The sequence below is a fragment of the Phyllobates terribilis genome, unplaced genomic scaffold, assembly GCF_046119375.1.
Source record: "Phyllobates terribilis strain yellow unplaced genomic scaffold, ASM4611937v1 Scaffold_9__5_contigs__length_417890890, whole genome shotgun sequence".
Taxonomy (NCBI): domain Eukaryota; kingdom Metazoa; phylum Chordata; class Amphibia; order Anura; family Dendrobatidae; genus Phyllobates; species Phyllobates terribilis.
In genome coordinates, this window is record NW_027362769.1 from 141,143,076 (window position 1) to 141,166,415 (window position 23,340).

General features: G+C 40.1%; 1 protein-coding gene across 1 annotated transcript in view; it reads left to right on the forward strand.

Moving 5' to 3' along the window:
* Positions 1-22,904, forward strand: part of LY75 (lymphocyte antigen 75) — a 100,591-nt gene extending 77,687 nt beyond the window's left edge. Inside the window, exons 27-35 of the mRNA XM_073647081.1 lie at positions 2,213-2,368; positions 2,518-2,640; positions 3,815-4,009; positions 14,096-14,319; positions 14,458-14,629; positions 15,863-16,021; positions 16,334-16,456; positions 17,402-17,569; positions 18,378-22,904. Coding sequence (XP_073503182.1) covers positions 2,213-2,368; positions 2,518-2,640; positions 3,815-4,009; positions 14,096-14,319; positions 14,458-14,629; positions 15,863-16,021; positions 16,334-16,456; positions 17,402-17,569; positions 18,378-18,541 — 1,484 coding nt within the window. The 3' untranslated portion in view covers positions 18,542-22,904. The remainder of the gene's footprint in view (positions 1-2,212; positions 2,369-2,517; positions 2,641-3,814; positions 4,010-14,095; positions 14,320-14,457; positions 14,630-15,862; positions 16,022-16,333; positions 16,457-17,401; positions 17,570-18,377) is intronic.
* The last annotated feature ends 436 nt before the right edge of the window (positions 22,905-23,340 follow it).

Here is a 23,340-nt window from a genome sequence, read left to right on the forward strand (position 1 = left end):
GTAGTCCCTAACCAGAAGACCATAGTGCTAGACTGACAGCAAAGGAGGGGGGAATGTGGGAATTAATTGGTCCTGGCTGCTTTCATTATATTGGTATTGATCCTGTAAGCAATCTCCAGCTCAGAGCGGATTTACATAAAATAAGTGAAGTTAGGGATAAGTGGTTACAAGAACACGATGGAAACAAAGACTCCTGGTGGGGGAATACATTCTCCTTTTTGAATCCAGCCAACTGGTTTAAGGGCCTAGCAGGTTGGTTTTCTGGCCTTGTACAGACTTGCATGCAAATTTTATTATTTTGTTTATTGCTCTATATAATGGTAAAAGAGCTGATATATGTATTACCCAAGCTATTGAATAGTGTATCTGTCACGAGTTCCAGTACTGTACCCACACCTCCTTCCGTAGTGTATTATAGACCCCAGATGACCACTACTGACAAGGAGTCACTGAGGGTGGATGAGCGAAACAGGTAGGAAGTCTCCTTATGGGTACTAGACCCATGAGACAGAAGCTCCTTTGTGGATACCAACTAACTCTGTGTAAAGGTTATACCATTTACAAAAGGGGAAAATTTTATATGGAAGGGTTAATGGTTTTTACTTTCTGTTCTACATTTTGTTTATTCATATCCAACCTTATAGTCTCATATTCAAGGTTTCATACTTGGTCTAATATTTTCTTATCTCATATGCAATGTTCTGAGAGAACTGAGTTATGGGTACCTGATAAATAAAAGGTATCATAACATGTTCGTCAGAAGGGAGCGGCAGGTGGCGATTTCCAAATTGGAACCAAATTGTCTGTAAAAGGTATAAGAAGTATTCACAGAGAAATAAACAGAATTGTTTTGCTCACAAGTATGCATTCTTTTCGCCGAACGCTCGTTATTTGGAAGGCCTAGTCTCTTAATTTGGACTCACTGGTGATCCCATAAACTGAGTTTGGGTCAGAGCAAAATGGCTACAACACCTCCATACACAACTGATAACACAGGATCCACCCAGGCTCGGACTGGCCCACAGGAGAACAGGAGAATCCTCCGGTGGGCCCCTCTTATATGAGAAGTACTTGGCACAATATACTTGATTTACCATATACAGACAAAGGCAACATCTTATTAATTTAACAATCATCCCAGTTTATTGCTCTAGAAATTTTTAAATGAGGATAAAGTCCTATTTACATGTAGTTGAAAAGTGGGGCCCTGGAGTGGATGTTACTGGTGGGCCCTTGGAAGCCCAGTCCAACACTGGATCCACCAATCACAATAGATGATGTCACCGCTGCTCCTCCTACCCTCACCTTGGCACACGCTCATTAGACACTTCAATGCAAAAAATGGGGTCAGGGTCTGACCATTGTGGCTAATGTAAATGTATTATTTCTTGAAAGAAAAGGACGTTAAAGTCTAGAAAAAAAAACACCAGGCTAATGTGAAAATTACAAGATTTCCATTTTTTTTATTTTTAATACAAATTGTGATATGTAGAAAAAATACCACTGCAAAAAAAAGAAAGAAATGTAACAAAAAAACTTGATACTAACAGATTGGTAATTTTCTGCCAATATCTCCCCTTTAAAGAAGCATACACCATGTGGGACATATGCAAAAACCAGTTGATATACTCTGCAAATAACGAATATTGTTGTACATCAGTCTAATGTGATAGTATTTTCCCGTTTAAGAACGGGGAATCTGTAAATAAAACTCTATCATTTATTGTAACGTTTTGCAACCTTCTAAGATAACTTGCATTTCCATTTATCACAATTATATAAACATCTGTGTGCAATTAGTGAATGGAAACATTCATTTTCATATGCAAAAGATGAGCAGATCCGGTCCTGATCGTGACCCTCTGACGTACGTGCAAGTCTGTCAAAACTCCTTTGTAATTTAAAGGGTTAGTCCTAATGAGTAGGACAGGTGCACTCGCACTAAGCAGGTATCTATACATGTGACCTCATTGGAGAATAAACCCTTTAAACATGATCCATATACAGTATATCTTCAATTTCCGGATTGAAATTATGAACCCTCTCTGTACTTAAACCAAGCAGAGATTTTGAAATCTTTAAGGAATTGAAATGCAAAGCTTATTAGAAAGTCGCAAATATGCACGGGGCCACTGAAAACTAATGTGGGATTGTTTTGTCTTTTTGCACTTTTTTCCCCAATGCTAATTTTTTTCCATATATATTTTTGCAGAAAAGCCTGCAAATAAAGCAGAGGCCAACCACACAGACTGTCCACATACAGTCGGGAAAACCGTATGGATTCCTTACAGAAATAGCTGTTATGCTTTTCTTTTAAGACATAGCAGATGGTTGCCAAGTGGATCAAAATATATCTGCCACACAGTCCGTACGTATCAGTCATTTCTATATTTTTTGTCTTTTGACTCCTATAGTGACTGCAATGCAAAAAAAATCAATAAATAATATAAATTCTTATTGACTTGATAAACCTGCAGTAAGTGACTGTGAGCTTACGGAGTGTGCACTGTCTTACAGACCCGGATGCCTATGTCCTGAGCATCAGAGATGAGGACGAAAATACATTTGTTTTTAACCATCTGCAGCCGTACATGGACTTGGCCAAGTGGGTTTGGTTGGGAATTATTTATGATCGAAGTGGTAAGTCTTGATCATTATCATTAAGAACTGAAACTCTTGGTCGGTCTGCAGCAAAGATGCAGCAAGGCCAAATACCTACCGAATAATTCTGATGTTTGCAAAAGGTTCTCAATACCTTTTACTGTGAGGGTATTTAAAGGGTAACTGCAGCTTTCACTAAACTTTTTGACTGTTATAGTGGAAATTTTAAAAATTTAGATCTGTGAGGTCCAGGCGCTGAAATCTCAACAAACTGCAAAAATTGCTCTTTTTAGCTAGAGATGGACTTATGGAAAGCGCATCGAGATCAGACTTCAGTTCTCGACCCGAGTGTGACAGCTTCTTTGAAATATATTAATCTGTAATGATCGGGTCTAGGGTGTGGCCCCTGTCCAGTCTGATTTATACGGCCATCTGACAACAGATCAGTGGATGTATTGGCACATGTATCCTCACTGATCAAAACTTCTGACATGTGAGGTAACAGATCTTCGGGCCGATTTCATCAAACAGTTTATGCTAAAAATCTTGAATAAAATTGTTGCAAATAACCTCTGAACTTGAAAAGTTGGCAGCATTAACTGTTAAGGGTGTGGCATAGCATTGCCCAAAAAAAATCATACTAGTCCAGTCCTTGCCAATTTTTTTTCTACAAATCTAACACAGCTCCTGCTTAGTTAACACGTCTCTTTTTTTTTATCTCCATCCCTTCTCTCAGTGTTAGAGATAAAAGTAAGGAAAGGGGATGTATAAAAATCTTAAGATGGAGAGTGGAGAAAGTATCTACGTTCTCAGGGAAGGTGGAGAAAACAGGGATTTTAGAAAAGGAAGAAATGTATGATAATGTCTGTAAAGCGCTGTGGAATTAATGGCGCTATATAAGTGAGTAAAATAAATAAATACAAATAAGTAAGAGGAAATAAATGCAGGATAGAAGTATGAGATGATGAAGACAGCGGAAACTTGCATACATACAGAATTCACATCCAATCTATATTACTGGGAGTGATGCTCCCTCAAGAGAAAAATCTAAGATTTGGAAAAGGCTGCAAATTGAATATCAGGGGATCTGCTAATTAATGAAGATTGCAGACTGAAACTTACATTTAATTAATAAAATTACATTAACCACAAACATTTGTATGTCCATAGTCTTTAAATCAATACTTAACCCACAATGTTGTTCCTTTCCCAGCCAATGGTTTGCGGTGGCATGACCAGACCTTTGTACAATACTCCAACTGGAGAGAAGGACGACCAAATGTGACAAATAACAGCTTTTATGCTGCTATGAAAATTGATGGATTTTGGGACATTTATCCAAGTCCAATGGATTTTCAGCGGTTATATCTTCAACAACACTCTCTTGTGGCCTGCAAAATTGAGAAAGGTAACTCCTCCAATAACTGCATCTATATGTAAACAAAGTTGTTTAAAACACAAAATAAAAAATAAATGAATGGAGGCAGAGTATGAGCTCATTAAGATACGATCATATAGTTAGATTTAGACCAAGCTAGGCCTGGGTGGAGTCTAATGGCCAAACCACCCACGGAGTGACGTAATTTAATGATCTGATCAGCCAATCATTTATAATCCAGAATCCAACATGTCGCTAAGAGGAAAATGCTCTTATACTGCCTTTTATAGTGCAGCACAGAGCAGAGTATGATCATTACCTTTTGAACTTTAATTTATTTTAGGATGAGGTACTTGGCTTAGAATGTTCTCTATGTTCTCATACACTTTATGCATTCAGTTTGCCGTTGTCTTTGTATGTTGTTAAGATAGGATGAGACTCAATAGATCTGATATGAGCATCACAATCGGCAGATCTGATTTATACAGTGGCTTGCAAAAGTATTCACCCCCTTGGCACCCCCTTCGTTTTTGCTACCTCACAACCTGGAATTTCACTGCTTTTTCTTTGAGGGTTTGCATCAGTTCGTGTAAAGAACATGCCTACAACTGTGAACAACAAATAGGACAAAATAACTGAAAATTTCAGGGTGCATAACTATTCACCCCCCTAAAGTCAGTACTTTGCAGAGCCTCCTTTTGCGGCAATTACAGCTGCAAGTCCCTTTGGCTAAGTCTCTATGAGCTTTCCACATCTTGCCTCTGGCAGTTTTGCCCAATCTTCAAGCCAAAACTGCTTCAGTTCCTTCAAGTCAGATGGTTTCCTCTGATGAACAATCTTCAAGTTTAGCCACAGATTCTCAATTGGATTAATGTCTGGGCTTTGACTAGGCCACTCCAAAACATTTACATGTTTCACCTTAAACCACTCGAGTGTTTCTAGAGCCGTATGCTTTGGGTCATTGTCTTGTTTTTAGCTGAACCTCTGTCCTAGTCTAAAATTACTGACAGACTGAAACAGGTTTTGCTCAAAATATCCCTGTATTTTGCACCATCCATCTTCCCATCAACTTGGACCATTTTCCCTGTCCTTACTGCCGAAAAACATCCCCCAGCATGATGCTGCCACCACCATGTTTCACTGTGAGGATGGTGTTTTTGGGGTGATGAGCTGTGTTGGTTTGGCGCCAGACATAGCATTTATCTTGGTGGCCAAAAAGTTCAATTTTGGTCTCATCTGACCACAGCACCTTCCTCCATACATTTTGGGAGTCTTCCACATGTCTTTTGGCAAACTCAAAACGAGCCTTACAATTTTTGTGTGTAAGTAAAGGCGGTTTTCTGCCCACTCTTCCATAAAGGCCACCTCTATGGAGTGTACGGCTTATTGTGGTCGTATGGACAGATACCCCAGTCTCTGCTTGGGATCTCTGCATCTACTTCAGGGTTATCTTTGGTCTCTGTGATGCCTCTGATTAATGCCCTCCTTGCCCTTGGCTGAGTGTTTTGGTGGGCGCCCTCTCTTGGCAGGTTTGTTGTGGTACCATGTTCTTTCCTTTTGACGATAATGGATTTGATGGTGCTCCGGGGGATCATCAGAGATTGGGATATTTTTTTTTTTATAACCCAACCCTGACTTGTACTTTTCAATAACTTTGTCCCTGACTTGTTTGGAGATCTCATTGGTCTTCATGGTGTTGTTCGGTTAGTGTTGCTTCTTTCTTAATGGTGGTACAGCCTCTGTGGCCTTTCAGAAAAGGTAAAGTGTATATACTGACTGACATGTGACACTTATATTGCACACAGGTGGACTTCCTTTCACTTAACATGTGACTTATGAAGAGAATTGCTTGCTCCAGAAATTTTTATGGGCTTCGTCGCAAAAGGGGTGAATACTAGTGATGGGCGAGCACTAAAATGCTCGGGTGCTCGATGCTCGGGTCGAGCAAATTGGAATGCTTGGGTGCTCGACCCGAGCAATGAGCCCAATGTAAGTTTATGGGAAACTCGAGCATTTTTCAGGCGGCTCCCCACGGCGCTCTACAGAGGGCCTAAAAATTGCCCAAATCAATGGGAACAGTGCTCAAATGACATGGGAACAGCATGAGGAAGACCCCTGGAAGCATTTCTGACTCCCAGGTCACTGCTGTCAGCAACGTGGTCAGAGTATTACGCCACTTTTACGAACTCACAATAAAACATACAAAAACGAAACCAAAATGGATTTTCCTGGGAAATATGGTAAGAAACATCCTTTCCAGGGTAATGACTTGTATATAAGGCAAAATAACCAAAACCAAAAATACTTCTCCACACCTTGGGCTATGTTCACACGTAGCGTTTTTGATGCTTTTTTGCACTTTTGCATTACTTTCAACCGTGACAAATGCATTCACCGGGAGATGTAATTTTAACATTTTACAACCTTATCTGCCCATGTGGTGTGTGAGACATGATCAGACACATCCTGTTCCATTTATGAAGGAGGGACTCTGAAAGTCACAAAGCCTATTTTTATAGGGCCAGCTGTCGGCCCTCACTATTCTTAGAGAGCCAACAGCCGGCTATGCTTTGTTGTTCCCATTACTAGAGTGGGTCTCCTATACTGTTATTGTGTATGCAGTGAGTGGCAGGGCTGCCTAAAATTTGGACGCACCCCAATACCTCTTTGAAGAGACTTAGAGGAGGACCTCCTGAAAACAGTGTTCCAATTATTAGGAAGTGTGTCTCCAATACTGTGAATGCAAGGGCTGCCAAAAATTGGGAGGCACTCCAATGCCCCTTGGAAGAGACGTAGAGGTCAGAGGGCCTCCTGAAAACAATGTTCCCATTATTAAGAAGTGGGTCTCGCATTGTGTTTGCCTATGCAGTGAATGCAAGGGCTGAAAAAAAAATTGGGAGGCACTCCAATGCCCCTTGGAAAAGATGTGGAGGAGGGCCTCATAAAAAAAAATGTTCCCATTAGAAAGGAGCGGGTCTCCTATACTTGTAATGCCCATGCACTAAGCATAAGGGCTGACAAACATTTACCTCTGGGGGGTATACATGAAAATACTGTATAAAAAATTTTTTTACGGGCATCATAAACGCCCTTTAAAAAAATTATGTGGGTGTTGCATCACGGACCATGATCACCCTGGTGATATGGTGGTGGAAGATGAGGATAAGGAGGAGGGCAAGAGCAAATAGCCAAACGCAGGAAGCGTATACCCATGTGTGGGTGTGAAGAGGTGCATGGGAATACACATCCCAAGAAAAGACCCTGGATTTGAGTTTGTTACGCTGCTATCATTCGATGGTGTTGAGAAGTCTGGCCCAATCCAAGCCTTGTTCATTTTTATAAGAGTCAGCCTGTCAGCATTTTCAGTTGACAGGTGGATGCGCTTAGCAGTTATAATTCCACCAGCGGCACTAAAAACCCGCTCTGATAAAACGCTGGCGGCAGGGCAGGCCAGGACCTCCAAGGTGTAGAGAGCCAGTTCATTCCACGTGTCCAGCTTGGATAGCCAATAATTATAAGGCACAGAGGAATCACTGAGGATGTTGGTACGGTCGGCAAGGTACTCCCTCAGCTTCTTCCCAAACTTTGCACTCCTTGTGAGAGTACCCCGTGCCTCAGGGCCTCTGTGATGGGAGGGGCTGAGAAAACTCTCCCAGAACTTAGATAGTGTTCGCCTGCCTCTGCTGGATTGGAGTTGTCTCTTTCGCCTCTAGTCCTTGGTTGTCCAACGAGCTGTGACCTCTGCTGCCAGCGTTTTCAGATGGGAATTTTTTTAATAGTTCCGCAACAAGGGCCTTCTGGTACTGCCCCCATCTTTATAAACCTGTCCACCTCAGGAATAAGAGATAAAAAGTTCTCCTTGTAGCCTGGGTCTAGAAGTGGGTCTAGAAGTGTCACCAACCAGTAATGACTGTCACCCAAAATTTGGAGAACGCGAGGGTTACGGGAAAGGCTGCGTAACATAAACTCAGCCACGCGTGCCAGACTGCTAACAGGCAACACTTCCGTGTCCTCACCAAGAGGACCACTGACCATGCTCTCCTCCTCCTCCCTGTCCTCAGGCCATCCACGCTGAACAGACGGTATGACAGTTGTGCAGGTAGTATCGTCTATAGCGCATGAAACTAGCTCCTGTTCTTCCTCCTCCTCTTCTTCATTGTCACCCAATCCACGTTTGGATGATATGAGGCTGAGCTGTGTGTAATCACCCTGTATGGTTCCTTGCTCCATCTCTTCGTGTTCCACCTGCAATGCATCCTCTTTGATTGTGAGCACAGAGCGTTTCAGAAGACATTGAAGCGGGATGGTGACGCTAATTATGGTGTCATCGCCGCTCACCATCTTGGTGGATTCCTCAAAGTTTTGGAGGATGGTACAGATGTCTGACATCCATGTTCACTCCTGAGGTCTTGTGTGGCGTCTGAACTGAATACCGACAGCCTTGTTGATGGTGGTACTCAACAACTGCCCTCTTCTGCTCACAAATCCTTCCCAACATCTGCAGTGTAGAGTTCCAACGTGTGGTGACATCACACATGAGTCTGTGAGCTGGAAGCTGCAAACGCTGCTGAAACACGGCAAGGGCGGCTGGAGCTGTAGCTGACTTTCTAAAATGGCCACACAGGCGGCGTAATTTGTCAAGCCGATCCGGCAGCTCCGGGTAGGTTTTGAGAAACCGCTGAACCACAACGTTAAGCACATGGGCCAGGCATGGTACATGTGTGAGCTCGCCTCGCCTCATAGCCGCCTCCGGGTTCCGGCCATTGTCACACACAACCATGCCAGGCTGACACACTGAAACAAAATTTGAATGGAGGCCAGAAATGGCAGTATTTTCAGCGCAATTATATGTGATCCGTGTGACGGACAAATCAGTTTTAAATAGCTGGATTTTTAGCGCTGTAATATGGAAAGGACCTGGCTGTATTCTGCAGTGCCAACAAGCAAATGGCGCAGAAAACGGTGTTCTCTGGATTGCTTTTTAAGCAGATAATCAGGATTAAGATAAAAATATTCCTGGCCCCTGAGACCTGGGCCTATTTCTACAAATATCTGTAAAAGCAGCGGACAGAACTGGAATGGACCCTCTTGCTATATACCCTGCCTGCCTAGCACTGATATCTCTGCAGCTGGATTAGTCCTCAGAAGGACTGGTTATTGAGATGGATATGTGTCTCTAATATAGTTTGGTACACCTACACTAACTAGAAACAAGCAAATCTCTCCCTAGCTCAGCAGCACCTCTCCCTACACTGTCTGATTCCAGAGTGACTGTGACGAGCATGGCGGCGCCAGGTTTGATATAGACCTAATGACGCTGTGCGTCCAGCCAATCACTGTAATGCCACAACCAACATGGCTACAGCATTAGTGAGTGGCAGGCAATCCCTGCATGTTGATTTGCGCTCTAAAGAGCGCCAAACATGCAGGGAGAGGATCCGAGCTCCCGCCGAGCAACCCGGAAATACTCGGCAAGCGCTGAGCATCTCGAGCAGTGAGATGCTCGGGCGAGCACTGAGCAGTAGCGAACATGCTCGCTCATCACTAGTGAATACATATGCATATGCCAATTTTTAGTTATTTGATCTCAGAAATTTTAATTTATTCCTATATTTTTCTCACTTCACTTAGACTATTTATTGCTGAACACGGGTTGTAATGTAACGAAATAGGTAACAAGCCAAGGGGGTGAATACTTTCGCAAGCCACTGTATATTATGAGATTGGCTGAGTTTAACCTGTGCAGAGGTGACATCACTTATTGTGTATAGTGGATCCTGTGTTATCACCTTAATTCTGCTTGTAATGGAAAAGAAAAAAGACTACTAAGAAGGGAACTCCACAGACTAGAAAGTGTCAGCTTATGTAAAACATGACTTCATCTTAACAATAGGTTATTTTTGATGGCCCATTTTCCTTTAAAGGTTTAGTCTGGTTCTGCTTACTTCTCCTTAAAGATGTGATTGGGGCCAGTGATTTCGCATGTGCAACACCTGCCAATCTTTCCTGCATCCCCGGGGAGGCATCAGTCGACAGGACATCCCCTGCCCCACTCAACTCTTGATGCGCAAGTGAGCGGAGCAGGACTAACCCTTTAAAATGAACTTGTCATCAGAAATTTACCTTTTTCTAAATGGTGTATTCTTGCTGTTGTGTTTTTGTTTTTTGTTTTTTTATCACAATTATTAGTTCAAAATAAATAAATATATATATATATATATATATATATATATATATATATATATATATATATATATATATATATATATATATATATATATATATATATATATATATATATATATTTGGGGCTAATTTATTCTTGTACTTCCTGGTCTTTTAGTAAGAGTTTTCAGCAGATTCCTTATCAGAGGCAGGATTACAATGACAGGTAACAACTGAATACACAGCTGATAACACAGGATCCACCAATCACAATAGGTGATGTCACAGCTTCCCCTGGTCAATGTCCCTTCAGAATACATATGCGAAAGCTATGGTACGAGTTAGTCTATTGTTGCTGATGTATAAGTAGATTTCCTGAAGGAACAGGAAGTAGGAATCTCTAGTGTGTGTATATGTAGATATGCTTGTTTGTATGTGTGTGTGTGTATAACGTAATATATATATATATATATATATATATATATATATATATATATATATATATATATATATATATATATATATATATATATATATAAATATACACCGTGTGCAGAATTATTAGGCAAGTTGAATTTTAGAGGATTATTTTTATTATTGATCAACAACTATGTTCTCAATCAACCCAGAAGACTCATAAATATCCAAGCTTAATATTTTTGGAAGTTGGAGTGTTTTTTTTTAGATTTGGCTATCTTAGGAGGATATCTGTTTGTGCAGGTAACTATTACTGTGCGGAATTATTAGGCAACTTAATAAACCAAATATAATCCCATCTGACTTGTTTATTTTCACCAGGTAAACCAATATCCGTGCACAAAATTTAGAAATCAACATTTCTGACATGCAAAAACAAAAACCCAAAAAATTAGTGATGAATATAGCCACCTTTCTTTACGATGACACTCAACAGCCTTCCATCCATAGATTCTGTCAGTTGCTTGATGTGTTTTCGATCAACATTGCGTGCAGCAGCCACCACAGCCTCCCAGACACTGTTCCCAGAGGTGTACTGTTTTCCCTCCCTGTAGATTTCACATTTTATGATGGACCACAGGTTCTCTATGGGGCTCAGATCAGGTGAACAAGGGGGCCATGTCATTATTTTTTCTTCTTTCGGACCTTTACTGGCCAGCCACTCTATGGAGTAGTTGGATGTATGTGATGGAGCATTGTCCTGCATGAAAATCATGTTTTTCTTGAACGATACCGACTTCTTCCTGTACCACTGCTTGAAGAAGTTGTCTTCCAGAAACTGGCAGTAGGTCTGGGAGTTGAGCTTCACTCCATCCTCAACCCGAAAAGATCCCACAAGTTAATCTTTGATGATACCAGCCCATACCAGTACCCCACCTCCACCTTGCTGGTGTCTGAGTCGGAGTGGAGCTCTCTGGCCCATCCATCTGGCCCATCGAGAGTCACTCTCATTTCATCAGTCCATAAAACCTTTGAAAAATCAGTCTTAAGATATTTCAATTCCCATTCTTGACGTTTTATCTTATGTTTCTTGTTCAAAGGTGGTGGTTTTTCAGCCTTCCTTACCTTGGCCATGTCCCTGAGTATCGCACACCTTGTGTCCAGTAACGTTGCAGCTCTGAAATATGGCAAAACTGGTGGCGAATGGCATCTTGGCAGCTTCACGCTTGATTTTCTTCAATTCATGGGCAGTTATTTTGCGCCTTTTTTGGCCAACACGTTTATTGCGACCCTGTTGGCTATTTGCCATGAAACGCTTGATTGTTCGGTGATCACGCTTCAAAAGTTTGGAAATTTCAAGACTGCTGCATCCCTCTGCAAGACATCTCACAATTTTGGACTTTTCAGAGCCCGTCAAATCTCTCTTCTGACCCATTTTGCCAAAGGAAAGGAAGTTGCCTAATAATTAAGCACACCTTATATAGGGTGTTGATGTCATTAGTCAACACCCCTCCTCATTACAGAGATGCACATGACCAGATTTACTTAATTGGTAGTTGGCACTCAAGCCTATGCAGCTTGGAGTAGGACAACATGTATGAAAAGTATCGAAGTGATTAAAATACTCATTTGCCTAATAATTCTGCACATAGTGTGTATGTATGTATGTGTGTGTGTATATATGCATATATATATATATATATATGCATATATATATATATATACATACATACATACATACATACATACATACATACATACATACATACATTCATTACAGACCAAAAGTTTGGACACACCTTTTCATTTAAAGATTTTTCTGTATTTTCATGACTATGAAAATTGTACATTCACACTGAAGGCATTAAAACTATGTCTTATATTCTAGGTTCTTCAAAGTAGCCACCTTTTGCTTTGATGACTGCTTTGCACACTCTTGGCATTCTCTTGATGAGCTTCAAGAGGTAGTCACCGGAAATGGTCTTCCAACAATCTTGAAGGAGTTCCCAGAGATGCTTAGCACTTGTTGGCCCTTTTGCCTTCACTCTGCGGTCCAGCTCACCCCAAACCATCTCGATTGGGTTCAGGTCTGGTGACTGTGGACGCCAGGTCATCTGGCGTAGCACCCCATCACTCTCCTTCTTGGTCAAATAGCCCTTACACAGCCTGTTTGGGGTCATTGTCCTGTTGAAAAATAAATGATGGTCCAACTAAACGCAAACCGGATGGAATAGCATGCCGCTGTAAGATGCTGTGGTAGCCATGCTGGTTCAGTATGCCTTCAATTTTGAATAAATCCCCAACAGTGTCACCAGCAAAGCACCCCCACACCATCACACCCCCTCCTCCATGCTTCACGGTGAGAACCAGGCATGTAGAGTCCATCCGTTCACCTTTTCTGCGTCGCACAAAAACACGGTGGTTGGAACCAAAGATCTCAAATTTGGACTCCTCAGACCAAAGCACAGATTTCCACTGGTCTAATGTCCATTCCTTGTGTTCTTTAGCCCAAACAAGTCTCTTCTGATTGTTGCCTGTCCTTAGCAGTGGTTTCCTAGCCTCTATTTTACCATGAAGTCTCCTCTTAACAGTTGTTGAAGAGATGTGTCTGCTGCTAGAACTCTGTGTGGCATTGACCTGGTCTCTAATCTGAGCTGCTGTTAACCTGAGATTTCTGAGGCTGGTGATTCGGATAAACTTATCCTCAGAAGCAGAGGTGACTCTTGGTCTTCCTTTCCTGGGGCGGTCCTCATGTGAGCCAGTTTCTTTGTAGCGCTTGATGGTTTTTGCAACTGCACTTGGGGACACTTTCAAAGTTTGCCCAATTTTTCACACTGACTGACCTTCATGTCTTAAAGTAATGATGGCCACTCCTTTTTCTTTACTTAGCTGCTTTTTTCTTGCCATAATACAAATTCTAACAGTCTATTCAGTAGGACTATCAGCTGTGTATCCACCTGACTTCTGCACAACACAACTGATGGTCCCAACCCCATTTATAAGGCAAGAAATCCCACTTATTAAACCTGACAGGGCACACCTGTGAAGTGAAAGCCATTTCCGGTGACTACCTCTTGAAGCTCATCAAGAGAATGCCAATAGTGTGCAAAGAAGTCATCAAAGCAAAAGGTGGCTACTTTGAAGAACCTAGAATATAAGACATACTTTCAGTTGTTATACACTTTTTTGTTAAGTATATAATTCCACATGTGTTAATTCATAGTTTTGATGCCTTCAGTGTGAATGTACAATTTTCAAAGTCATGAAAATACAGAAAAATCTTAAAATGAGAAGGTGTGTCCAAACTTTTGGTCTGTACTGTGTGTGTGTATATATATATATGTATGTATGTATGTATGTATGTATGTATGTATGTATGTGTGTGTGTTTAGACAATAGGTCATTTTCTGATAACACCTTTCTCTTCAAGTGTTGTTTTTTTAATTGTGCCGTTTCTCTAGAACCAGTTTAGATAAACATGTTTGTAATATGACTTACCTTGAACCTAAAGTGATGTTAATTCCACCCCTTAAGGTTCTACTGGAGATTACGTTTCTCCATTGCCGTCCACTATGCCCTATTTAAATTCAACATACTTTGTTGTAAAGAAGAAGGTTTCATGGTTTGAAGCAGTAAAGGAGTGCAAAAAGAGCGGTGGTCACCTGGCCAGTATTCACATAGAGAACCAGCAATTGTTCATGGAGCACATTCTCAGGCACGATGGGTTTGCGCTGTGGATTGGACTGTGGAATAATGACGTGAGTACTCCAAACTCAAAATAAAGCCAGTAGGGTGATCACTCAATCGCTGCGGGTCAGTGCATAATTTATTCTCTCTGAAATGTGATAAAGTTTAAACATATTTGGACTTTTTACTTTAATACATTTGGCTAATAGGGGTCCAGTATAGAGTGGACGGACGGTACTAAAATCAACTATGCATCTAAATACTTGCCAAAGAAGCTCAGTCTTGGAAACTGTGTCTATCTGGATACAAAAGGAGAGTGGAACCAGAAGAATTGTAGTGAAACTCAAGATGGTGCAATATGTTACAAAGATACATTTCCAGGTAAGTTGTAATTAGGGGAGGCTGCCATATTCCTGGCATTTACAAGAGGCGAGTGTTATTCTGTATAGCACTGTGTTGCCAGCTGTGCTGTACAGTCGGCACTTGTCTCTAACAGCAGTGAACAGAGCTAGCGCCTATCGCTGCTGTTTAACCATTTAGATGCTGCTGTCAAACAGTGGCATTTAAAAGGTGTGAAGAGGTATAGATGCTCATTTGGGCACCCAATGGCCCCCTAGCAATGCAATAACGGGGTGTCGATGGACTATCTTGCCATCTGGAAACCTATTAAAGACTCTCACTGCACCCATCTTAGTGCTTCTGTGAAGCCCTGACCATATTTTTACTATGTGCTGCAATACCAAAGTAATAAAGTATTTCAGTATATAGTATAAGTAAACAATTGCAGGTTCAAATCCGTTAAGGTAACTAAACAAATATGTAAAAAGTAATTCAAAATCTTTAAAAAAAAACAAACAAGGAGTTAAAAAAAGTTTCTCTATTCCCCCTTTTCCCAATGTAAAAATAAATGTATAGTATATTTGGTATTACTACATCCATAAAAGTCTGATCTATCCAAATACAAAATGAGTTACCCTGCACAGTAAACTTCATAAAGAAAAAAATTGAAATGCCAAAATTGCCGTTTTTCTCGCACCCCCCCCCCAAAAAAAAAAAGGAAAGAAAAAGCAATCAAGTCTTTGTATGTAAACCCAATATAATATCAATAAATGCACAGCTCACCAGATTACAAAAAAAAACAATCACTTAGAGCTATATCAACGGAAAGATGAAAAAGTACTTATGGGTCTCAGAAAATGGTGCCACGAAAACTACTTAAATTTATTTTCTTAAAATGTTCTGATTTTTTTTAAAGAGACCTGTAGAAATTGGTTTCTCTGTAACAAACACTGTAAAAATTAAACAAAAAAATAAATATTGTTAGTATTGCGTTATTTTTTCATCACTTTGGTTGGAATTTTTCCCCATTTTCCTGCTCACAATATAGTAAAATACATGGTACTATTCAAAACTACAACTCCTCCAGCAAGAAAACGAAGATTCATATCGCTATATCGATGGAAAAAGGGAAAAAAAAAGAGGATTTAAAAACACTATTTCAGCTGTTCTGTGCACATTTCATTGTAACAATAGTTTAATATTTAATAATAGACTATAATATTGTGTGGGGTTTTTTTTTGCTTGTTTTTTTTACATAATTTCTTTATTTTCCAGTACAATCGAAGCTTGATGGTAAAGTAGACCTGTGTCCTAAAACTCCTGGCTCAGGGCAGTGGATCCTTCACAAGGATTTCTGCTATGGTTTTGATGTGAAAATTTACAACTACACTGTGTATAATAATACGGATGCCAACAAAATGTGTCAGACTGTGGGTACGTCATCACTTTATGTATAAAGCATGCCATATACTGTAGGTGTGCTTGTGTCAAAATGTAAGACCCCCTAGACAAAAGTATATGTACAGACACACCTATTGGAATTGGAATTTGGAATCCAGGATGGAATGTTAATAGAAGTGATGGAATGCCAAAACATATATAATAAAATACTGTATTCGATTGATTGAAAGCAGAATGTCAGCACATTTTATAAGGTTCTTGGCTCAGAATCCTCTTACCATTGGGAACGAACACCCTCCGTTCTGTGACATAAGCAATCTTTATTCACTATCCCTTTTATTACAGATCCCACTGCCACACTGTTGACTGTAAAAAATGAAGAGGAAAATACCTTTGTTAGCAATTACCTAAGCACCGATCCATATGTTACCAGCAGAATTTGGCTTGGAGTAAATTCTACCTCTATTGGTAAGTTTTTCAAAAATAAACAATAGTAAATGGGATGGGGCTGCAGTACCAGGCATGACTTTGATTGGCATTTACCAGCGAATACCAGAATTGGCAGGTCCGCCATTGTCATTTTGTTCAATTTATGGATAAAAGCAGGGGCACATTGAGAACATTGGACAGATGTGAAAACTTGATCGGTTCAGCAGTTGGTCATTGATGATCTGGGGAGGTATATCCTTGAAGAGTTGGACAAACCCTCCATGTGATGGCCAATGATACCTTGCCGACTGTTCAGTCCTTATGCTGGAGCAGTAGGCTCTGGGTTCCTCACGGTCCCACGTATGACCAGAGTGTGTAGACATTTCCCAGATGACTAGGTAATTGCTGCCATTAATTGACTGGCCCTGACGTTCTCCAGACCTGTATCCAAGTTAGAACCTTTGGGACATTATGTATCTGTGCATCCAATGCCGCCATTGGCTGTCCAGGAGCCCACTGATGTCCTGATCCAGGTCTTGTAGGAACCCCCCCCCCCCCCCCCCTCCTTCCAAGCATTTGGGTACCACACAACCTACTGAGTCACATTATAAGTTCCCATGATGGAATTGGCACACATTGACCCACCTGTGATGATTTTTATTTTATTTTTTTGGGGGGGGGGGGGTGGGAAAGGGGGGAGTTATTTTGGAATCCAGCTCTGAATTGGTTGATGAATTTGGTCTCTATTGACTGTTGATTGCATATGACATATTACTAAAGATTTCCTACTTTTATTCTTTCATTGAGACCCGATGTTTAGTTTAGGTGTTAGCTTAATTTTGTTTTTTTAGCAGTGTATCTAAATGATTGTATAAACTTCCAGGCTATTCTGGGGCAGGAAATGGCATAAATAAATGTGGATTAAGAAAGATTATGGTGGATAAGATAAATGGAAGAGTAAATAATGTTTGCCCCTTCCTTCAGGTCAGAAGTCAGTGTGGCTCGATGGCTCTCCTATGCAGTATACAAACTGGGAGCCTACACAGAATTCGGGGGCCGGATCGTGTGTTATATTGATGCCTCAGACAGGAACATGGAGTAAAGTCCCGTGTGCACCAGGACATGGCAGAGTTGTCTGCAAATCACCGTTGAGTAAGTTCTCCTAAAATTACAATTGAGGGGAGGAGGGGTATTCTTTTTGTTCTCAAAACCAAGTGGTGTCAGACCATAACCGATGTGATATTGATTACCTATAATTAGGTAATATCGCAAGCCAGCTCTATCGATTTTCAGTTTCTACGTTCTGCAGTTGCTGAAAGTACACCATGTATGGTGCCAGAACACCTCAGCTCTGTAGTGTATGTAGTGTCTGATCTCAGACACTGTGGTTGATCTCCTATTGAAGTGAATAGAAGCTGAACCACTGTATAACCACTATTCAGTGTATGGCGCTCTAGTGTTACTTCTCCAACCACCACAGAATCTGGCAACAGTTGATCTTCGGAAGGCCGGTTGACCCACAGATCGGATAGAGATGACCTATCCTTAGAATGTACCATCAATTTCTCAGCCTTGGACAAAACATTTAAAAAAAAATCTAAACTTTCAAATAATGTTTTGATATGTTGTAACTTTTTGCCCCTTACCAACTGGCCCAAATACCACTTGGTTTGAGCGATGGGGGTCACAGGACCCAGGCACCCACAGATCTACAGTATTAATATAAGGGTATCAGCTGATTGTCTCCCTCCCATTAGCAAGAATCTCCAATAACCCGAGACCCACATATTAAATGACTCGGCACAACTTTGATTCTGATGGTTACACTATTAAGTATTGAGCACAAACGGTAGGAGGGTCCTTCATCCACTATCATGGGAACAATAAGAAATGACGGGTTGTCCATCTCGGTAAAAAAAACAGTGTTGTATTAATCCTGCCTGTTTTAATTTTGTCCTAGGATCCAGTGGAACAGGAATTGCAGTTGCATTTGCAGTGTCTGTGATCATCGTTCTGCTCATCGGGACCCTCGTCTATTTCTTTAGAAAGAGAAATCCCTTTTCTTCTGCCATTCGGTATCGGCGTGCGGAAGATCAGATGGAGTCAATGATTGATTATACTTAGGACTGCTGTTAACCATTTACTTGCATTTTTATTTTGCACATTTTTTTTTTAATGCTGCATTTTACAAATTTTTCTTTTTAGGGTATGTTCACACGTCGCATTTTTGTCACTAAAAAACACGGAATTTTACTGTTCTAGCAAAGTGAATTTGATTTATGAAATCTCATGCACGTTGCTTATTTTTTCCGTGTAGATTTGAAGCGGTTTCATATCTGCAGCATGTCCAATTCTTTCAGCATTATTGCTAAATTTTTCACCCATTTTAATGAATGGGTAAAAAACATCAAAAACGCCAGATTTCTCTGCTGCAAATATTGAACGTGTGCACATATCCTTAGTCTGTTCTCTGTTTGTTGTGGAAGACTACTATGAGACCAGTCTGTTGAAAATTGCTGAATACTTGATGCTAATTTTTTTTTCTCTTTAAGCCAAATTTAGATTTTTATGGTTGGAATTAGAATTTTTGTTTTTTGCTATCAAAGGTTTCTTTTTTAATTTTGGCTAATTTTAAGTAGAACATTTGGAAAAATATCCAAATTTGTATGGTACAGTTGGTTGCAAATTGAAAGGATATGGAATTATGGAGACATTGTTCTCTCCTTAATTTAAGCAATTTTAATAATTGCTCTTAGGAACAAAATATCTGCCCCTCATCTTCGTGTAGGTTTCATTGTAAGTTATTAAAGCAGCTGCTTATATTATAGGGTTGATCTTCACATTTCTACTATGTATGATTTTTAGCAGCATCCTTGGACATTTTGAAGAGCGGAGAAATGTCTACGTGCACAATGGTAGCTTGCGATGCATGTGTATTCTCGTAGGGTTTCCATTCATTTCATTGGAAAGTAACGTCTATCATCTCTTGGAGAGATCGATGGAGAAAATGTCTTATCAGTGAGACGATGAGGTGCAGATATTTTAGACTACATATATATCTATGATGGTAAAATTCTATACATTTGGCATTGGATTATCCAGAAGGTCTAATAAAGTGCCAAAGTGTGAACAGAGAGAACAGGTTACTGAATTCATTTGATTAAACATATAATATTAGAAGATTTTGTGTTAACATTTTAATTTGGGCTTATTCTTAATTGTAAATTTGATGTGTTTTTTTTTTTTTTACGCAGTGGCGTAGCATGGGTTGCCAGTACAAAAATTGCACCCTCTAACCCAGTAATAAGGTTCCTTGTGTGTCCCTTTAAAATAAATAATCCCCCCTTTAAAATAAAGAATGCCTACTATGGTCCTTTAGTGCATCTTAAAAAGTAATGACGCCCCCCTCCAAAAGTAATAATGGCACTTTGTGCCACCCCCAACAAAAAGTTCATATTTCCGTAATCCGAGCGACAGTCCTCTTCTCCCCTACACACAGATTGAGCGGACACAGGCGGTGCAATGGAGTGACGTAATTGCACTGCTTCTGCCTGATGTCTTGTAAGCGGTAGACCTACAGAAGAGAGAATGGCCATAGGCTCCCTGCTTTGCCCACAGTATGGGCTTCATATTGCTGCTAGCCCGGAGATACGGGGTCACCTAGCTAAAAGTCCAGAGCGGGTGCGCTGCCCCAGATCTTCAGTGCTAGTGACATCACTTGTACTTCTACGTGCTTAAGAATTAACTGGCCATCCCCCCCGTTGTCTGCGCTATGCCGCTGTTTTTATGATTTTTTTGGCACCTGTTAAGTCTCGTAAATGCCAGGTTAAATAAATATTACTGTGTGTGTATATAGTAGGTTGTGAGTTTCTGGAAATTTAATTTATATTTCTTCTTAACGCTACTGTAACAACAACGGAAGGAAAATTGCTTTTTTTTTTGTATATCTGAATATTTATTCGTAGCACAGGTTAAAGGGCAACCCAACTAAATTTTGGGACTACAGCGTTTAGCCCTCGGGAGTTTGCTTGCAAATTTTTAGTAAATTTCAACATTTTAAAATTGTATTCCCATCTCGTAGAGTTATGCCATATCAATGGGATGTGCCATAAATGTGTACTAGGTGTGGGACCCTCTTCTGTGTCGTGCTGTTTTCAGTGGAGAGGTGGTCCCAATTACCCTACAAATAACTGGGAATTCTGACTACCTCTTCACTGAAAGCCGTGGCCCTGTTTTATAAGTAGATGTAGGTCTCGTTTGCGGGATCCGCATATAGTTTACATTAATGGGAATACTTCTTGTAAGACCTATGTGCAATATTTAAAGCGTGTCCATAATTCAGGCATACTTCAGTTATAAATAATTGGCTTTCCGATACTGACCGCATACATGGATTTCATCCTTGACCATATCTATATTTATTTCAAAGTAGTAGATCACACAATGCTAAGAACAACTCCATGTTCAACTCCTCAACCAAATGATTTTTTATTTTTTTACTCGAATGCATCTAAAATAAAACACAACACCAGGCCTCATTTATCAACACTGACTAAAAGAAAAACTGTCATTGTTGCCCATAGCAACCGTCAGAACTCTCAGCTTTTAAATATTCAAACAGCTTTTTTTTTAAATAAAAGCTGCTCTGTGAATTGGTTGTTATGGGCAACAGAGACAGTTTATCTGTTAGACAGTTTTGCTAAATTTGCTCCATTGTTTTTGTTTTTTTAAACTTTTGCTTAAAATCTACCATTTTGTGTCTTCAGCTCCTATATAGAATGACTTTGTGGTAACAAAACAAAAAAACTGACTTGTGCTCTTTAATCGGCCATCTTTTTCTATCTGCCGCCTCCTTCTTGCAGCGGTATATCTGTAAGGGCTCGTGCACACGACCGTAAAAATCGGACAAGAGCAATCAGTCATTATGACGGATAGCGCTCATCCCCATGTTATTCTGCGGGACCATGCACATGTCTGATTTTTTTTTTTCTTCCTCAGACAGAGTCGGTCCAAGGAAACAATTTCAGCATGAACAATTTGCCTCCGATAATTGTATGACACATGTCTATGGGTCCATGGAAAAGATTGGACCGCACTCGGATGACATCTGAGCGCGGTCTGATCTTCACGGACTGACTGCACGGAGAAGCTTTTTTTTTTCTCCTCCATCTCCGAGATAAAATCTGAACCCACTCTGATCAAAGCGTGATTAGCATGATTGGACCAATTTTCTAAAATTGAGAACATACAGTTGTTCGTCTGCATCTAGCCTAAGATGGAGACAAATGGATGAAAGCACGACTGCAGTGTTTGATTGTAGTCAAGCAAAAAAAGGAAAAAATGAAGGCAGCACTCACCGATACCGTAAAAACTGCATATCCTTATTTCATTCCAAGTATAAAAGTGGCGAGAGGGGAGGGACGGACAACAGCCGTTTTGCGCTTGTAACATCGCTTCTGCGGATCCAGATGATTGATTTTGATTGTAGTCTGTTACCATGGAGACATAAAAGCCTTTATAGAATTGTAAATGCAAAACGGTAGGAAATTTTTAATGCAGAACAATTTGAAAAAGCTGCTTAATTTTAGATGCTTTGGAGCAATAAAATTTAGTTACAGTGATGGATATATCCTCTAATTTTACATTTTCTGCAAAGTAAAGCTACTGACACCTGGTTTCAGCACAATAAAGCAAACTCCGGGAGCTGCGGTAAATATGTACAGTAGATGCCAGGTGTGATGCTGAATAATAAGGGATAATAAAGAGTTTATACCAAACGTCAGGTGGTGGGCGGCTCTTGCTTTTGGACAATAGGTCCCCCAATACCCTGAACTTGTAAATGCACAAAAGTTGGAAAGCCATAACTTGCCTTTATTTGCACTATGCAAACATCAACTTTCTCTTTCTTTCTTTACATCTAAGGCTTTTGTATACAGATCTATATGTAACGCTAATGGCTCTTTAAACTGCCAGTATAATAAAGCACATGAAAACCACTCCAGTGGCTAAAAGTACCTTGTAAGTAAGTTTATTTTTAGTATTTGGAAATATTAATTTTATAGATGGCAAAAAGTTGTTTTTTTTTCATTTGGCCCTGATTTATTTTTTAATATATCTTAAATGATCACATCTGCCTGCAGCCAACATTGGCTTAGAAACTTGTTTTGTGTATATATATAAATAATATAGCAAAGCAAGAAACTGCATTGTCTTTTATCACATTTGTCTGTTATTGTTCTCTGCATTAATAACCAGTTCCGACTTTTATTCTCACTTTAACAATCTATTATGTGGAAGACTACTGCAGTATAAAATAAAAACTTGATAACATTAAAATTTCTTGACAATTTTATAAGGGAAATGGTCGCTTGTATATAACTTGTACATCTGATGAACCTTTAAAATAATATGTTCAGTCTGAGACCAGTTAATGATAGAAATGCCAAGCCAATGTTCAATAAAGTTGTTTTTATATTTAAAAAAAAAAGCGCTGTATTGTGTTTTTCACATATAGAACTATGAAGGAATTTGGACCCCCATGTTTTACTTTAAAGGGGTTGTATAACAATTGTTTGGTGAAATGCACACCTTACTGATGTCACATGGCTCTGGTTCAAGTGATAATCCCACCTGTGGGAGTGTCATTATCAGACATGTCCGGTATCCGTACTCCTTGGCGGTAATTTTACAATAAACTTCAATATTACAGCATAGTCCTCTACGGTACAAACAATTGCAAGATGGAGAACAAGTAGTTATAATTGGCAGAGAAGATTGGTTAGTATGAAAGGTGTGAGGAGCAGAGAGATTCAGGAAAAATTCTGAAGAGTAAAATGTGTTTGCCATGTCTGAAAAATTTTAAGAACTTTATGGGTATGTGCACACGATGTCTCACTGCCTGCGGCCCCGATGCTGCGGAGAAG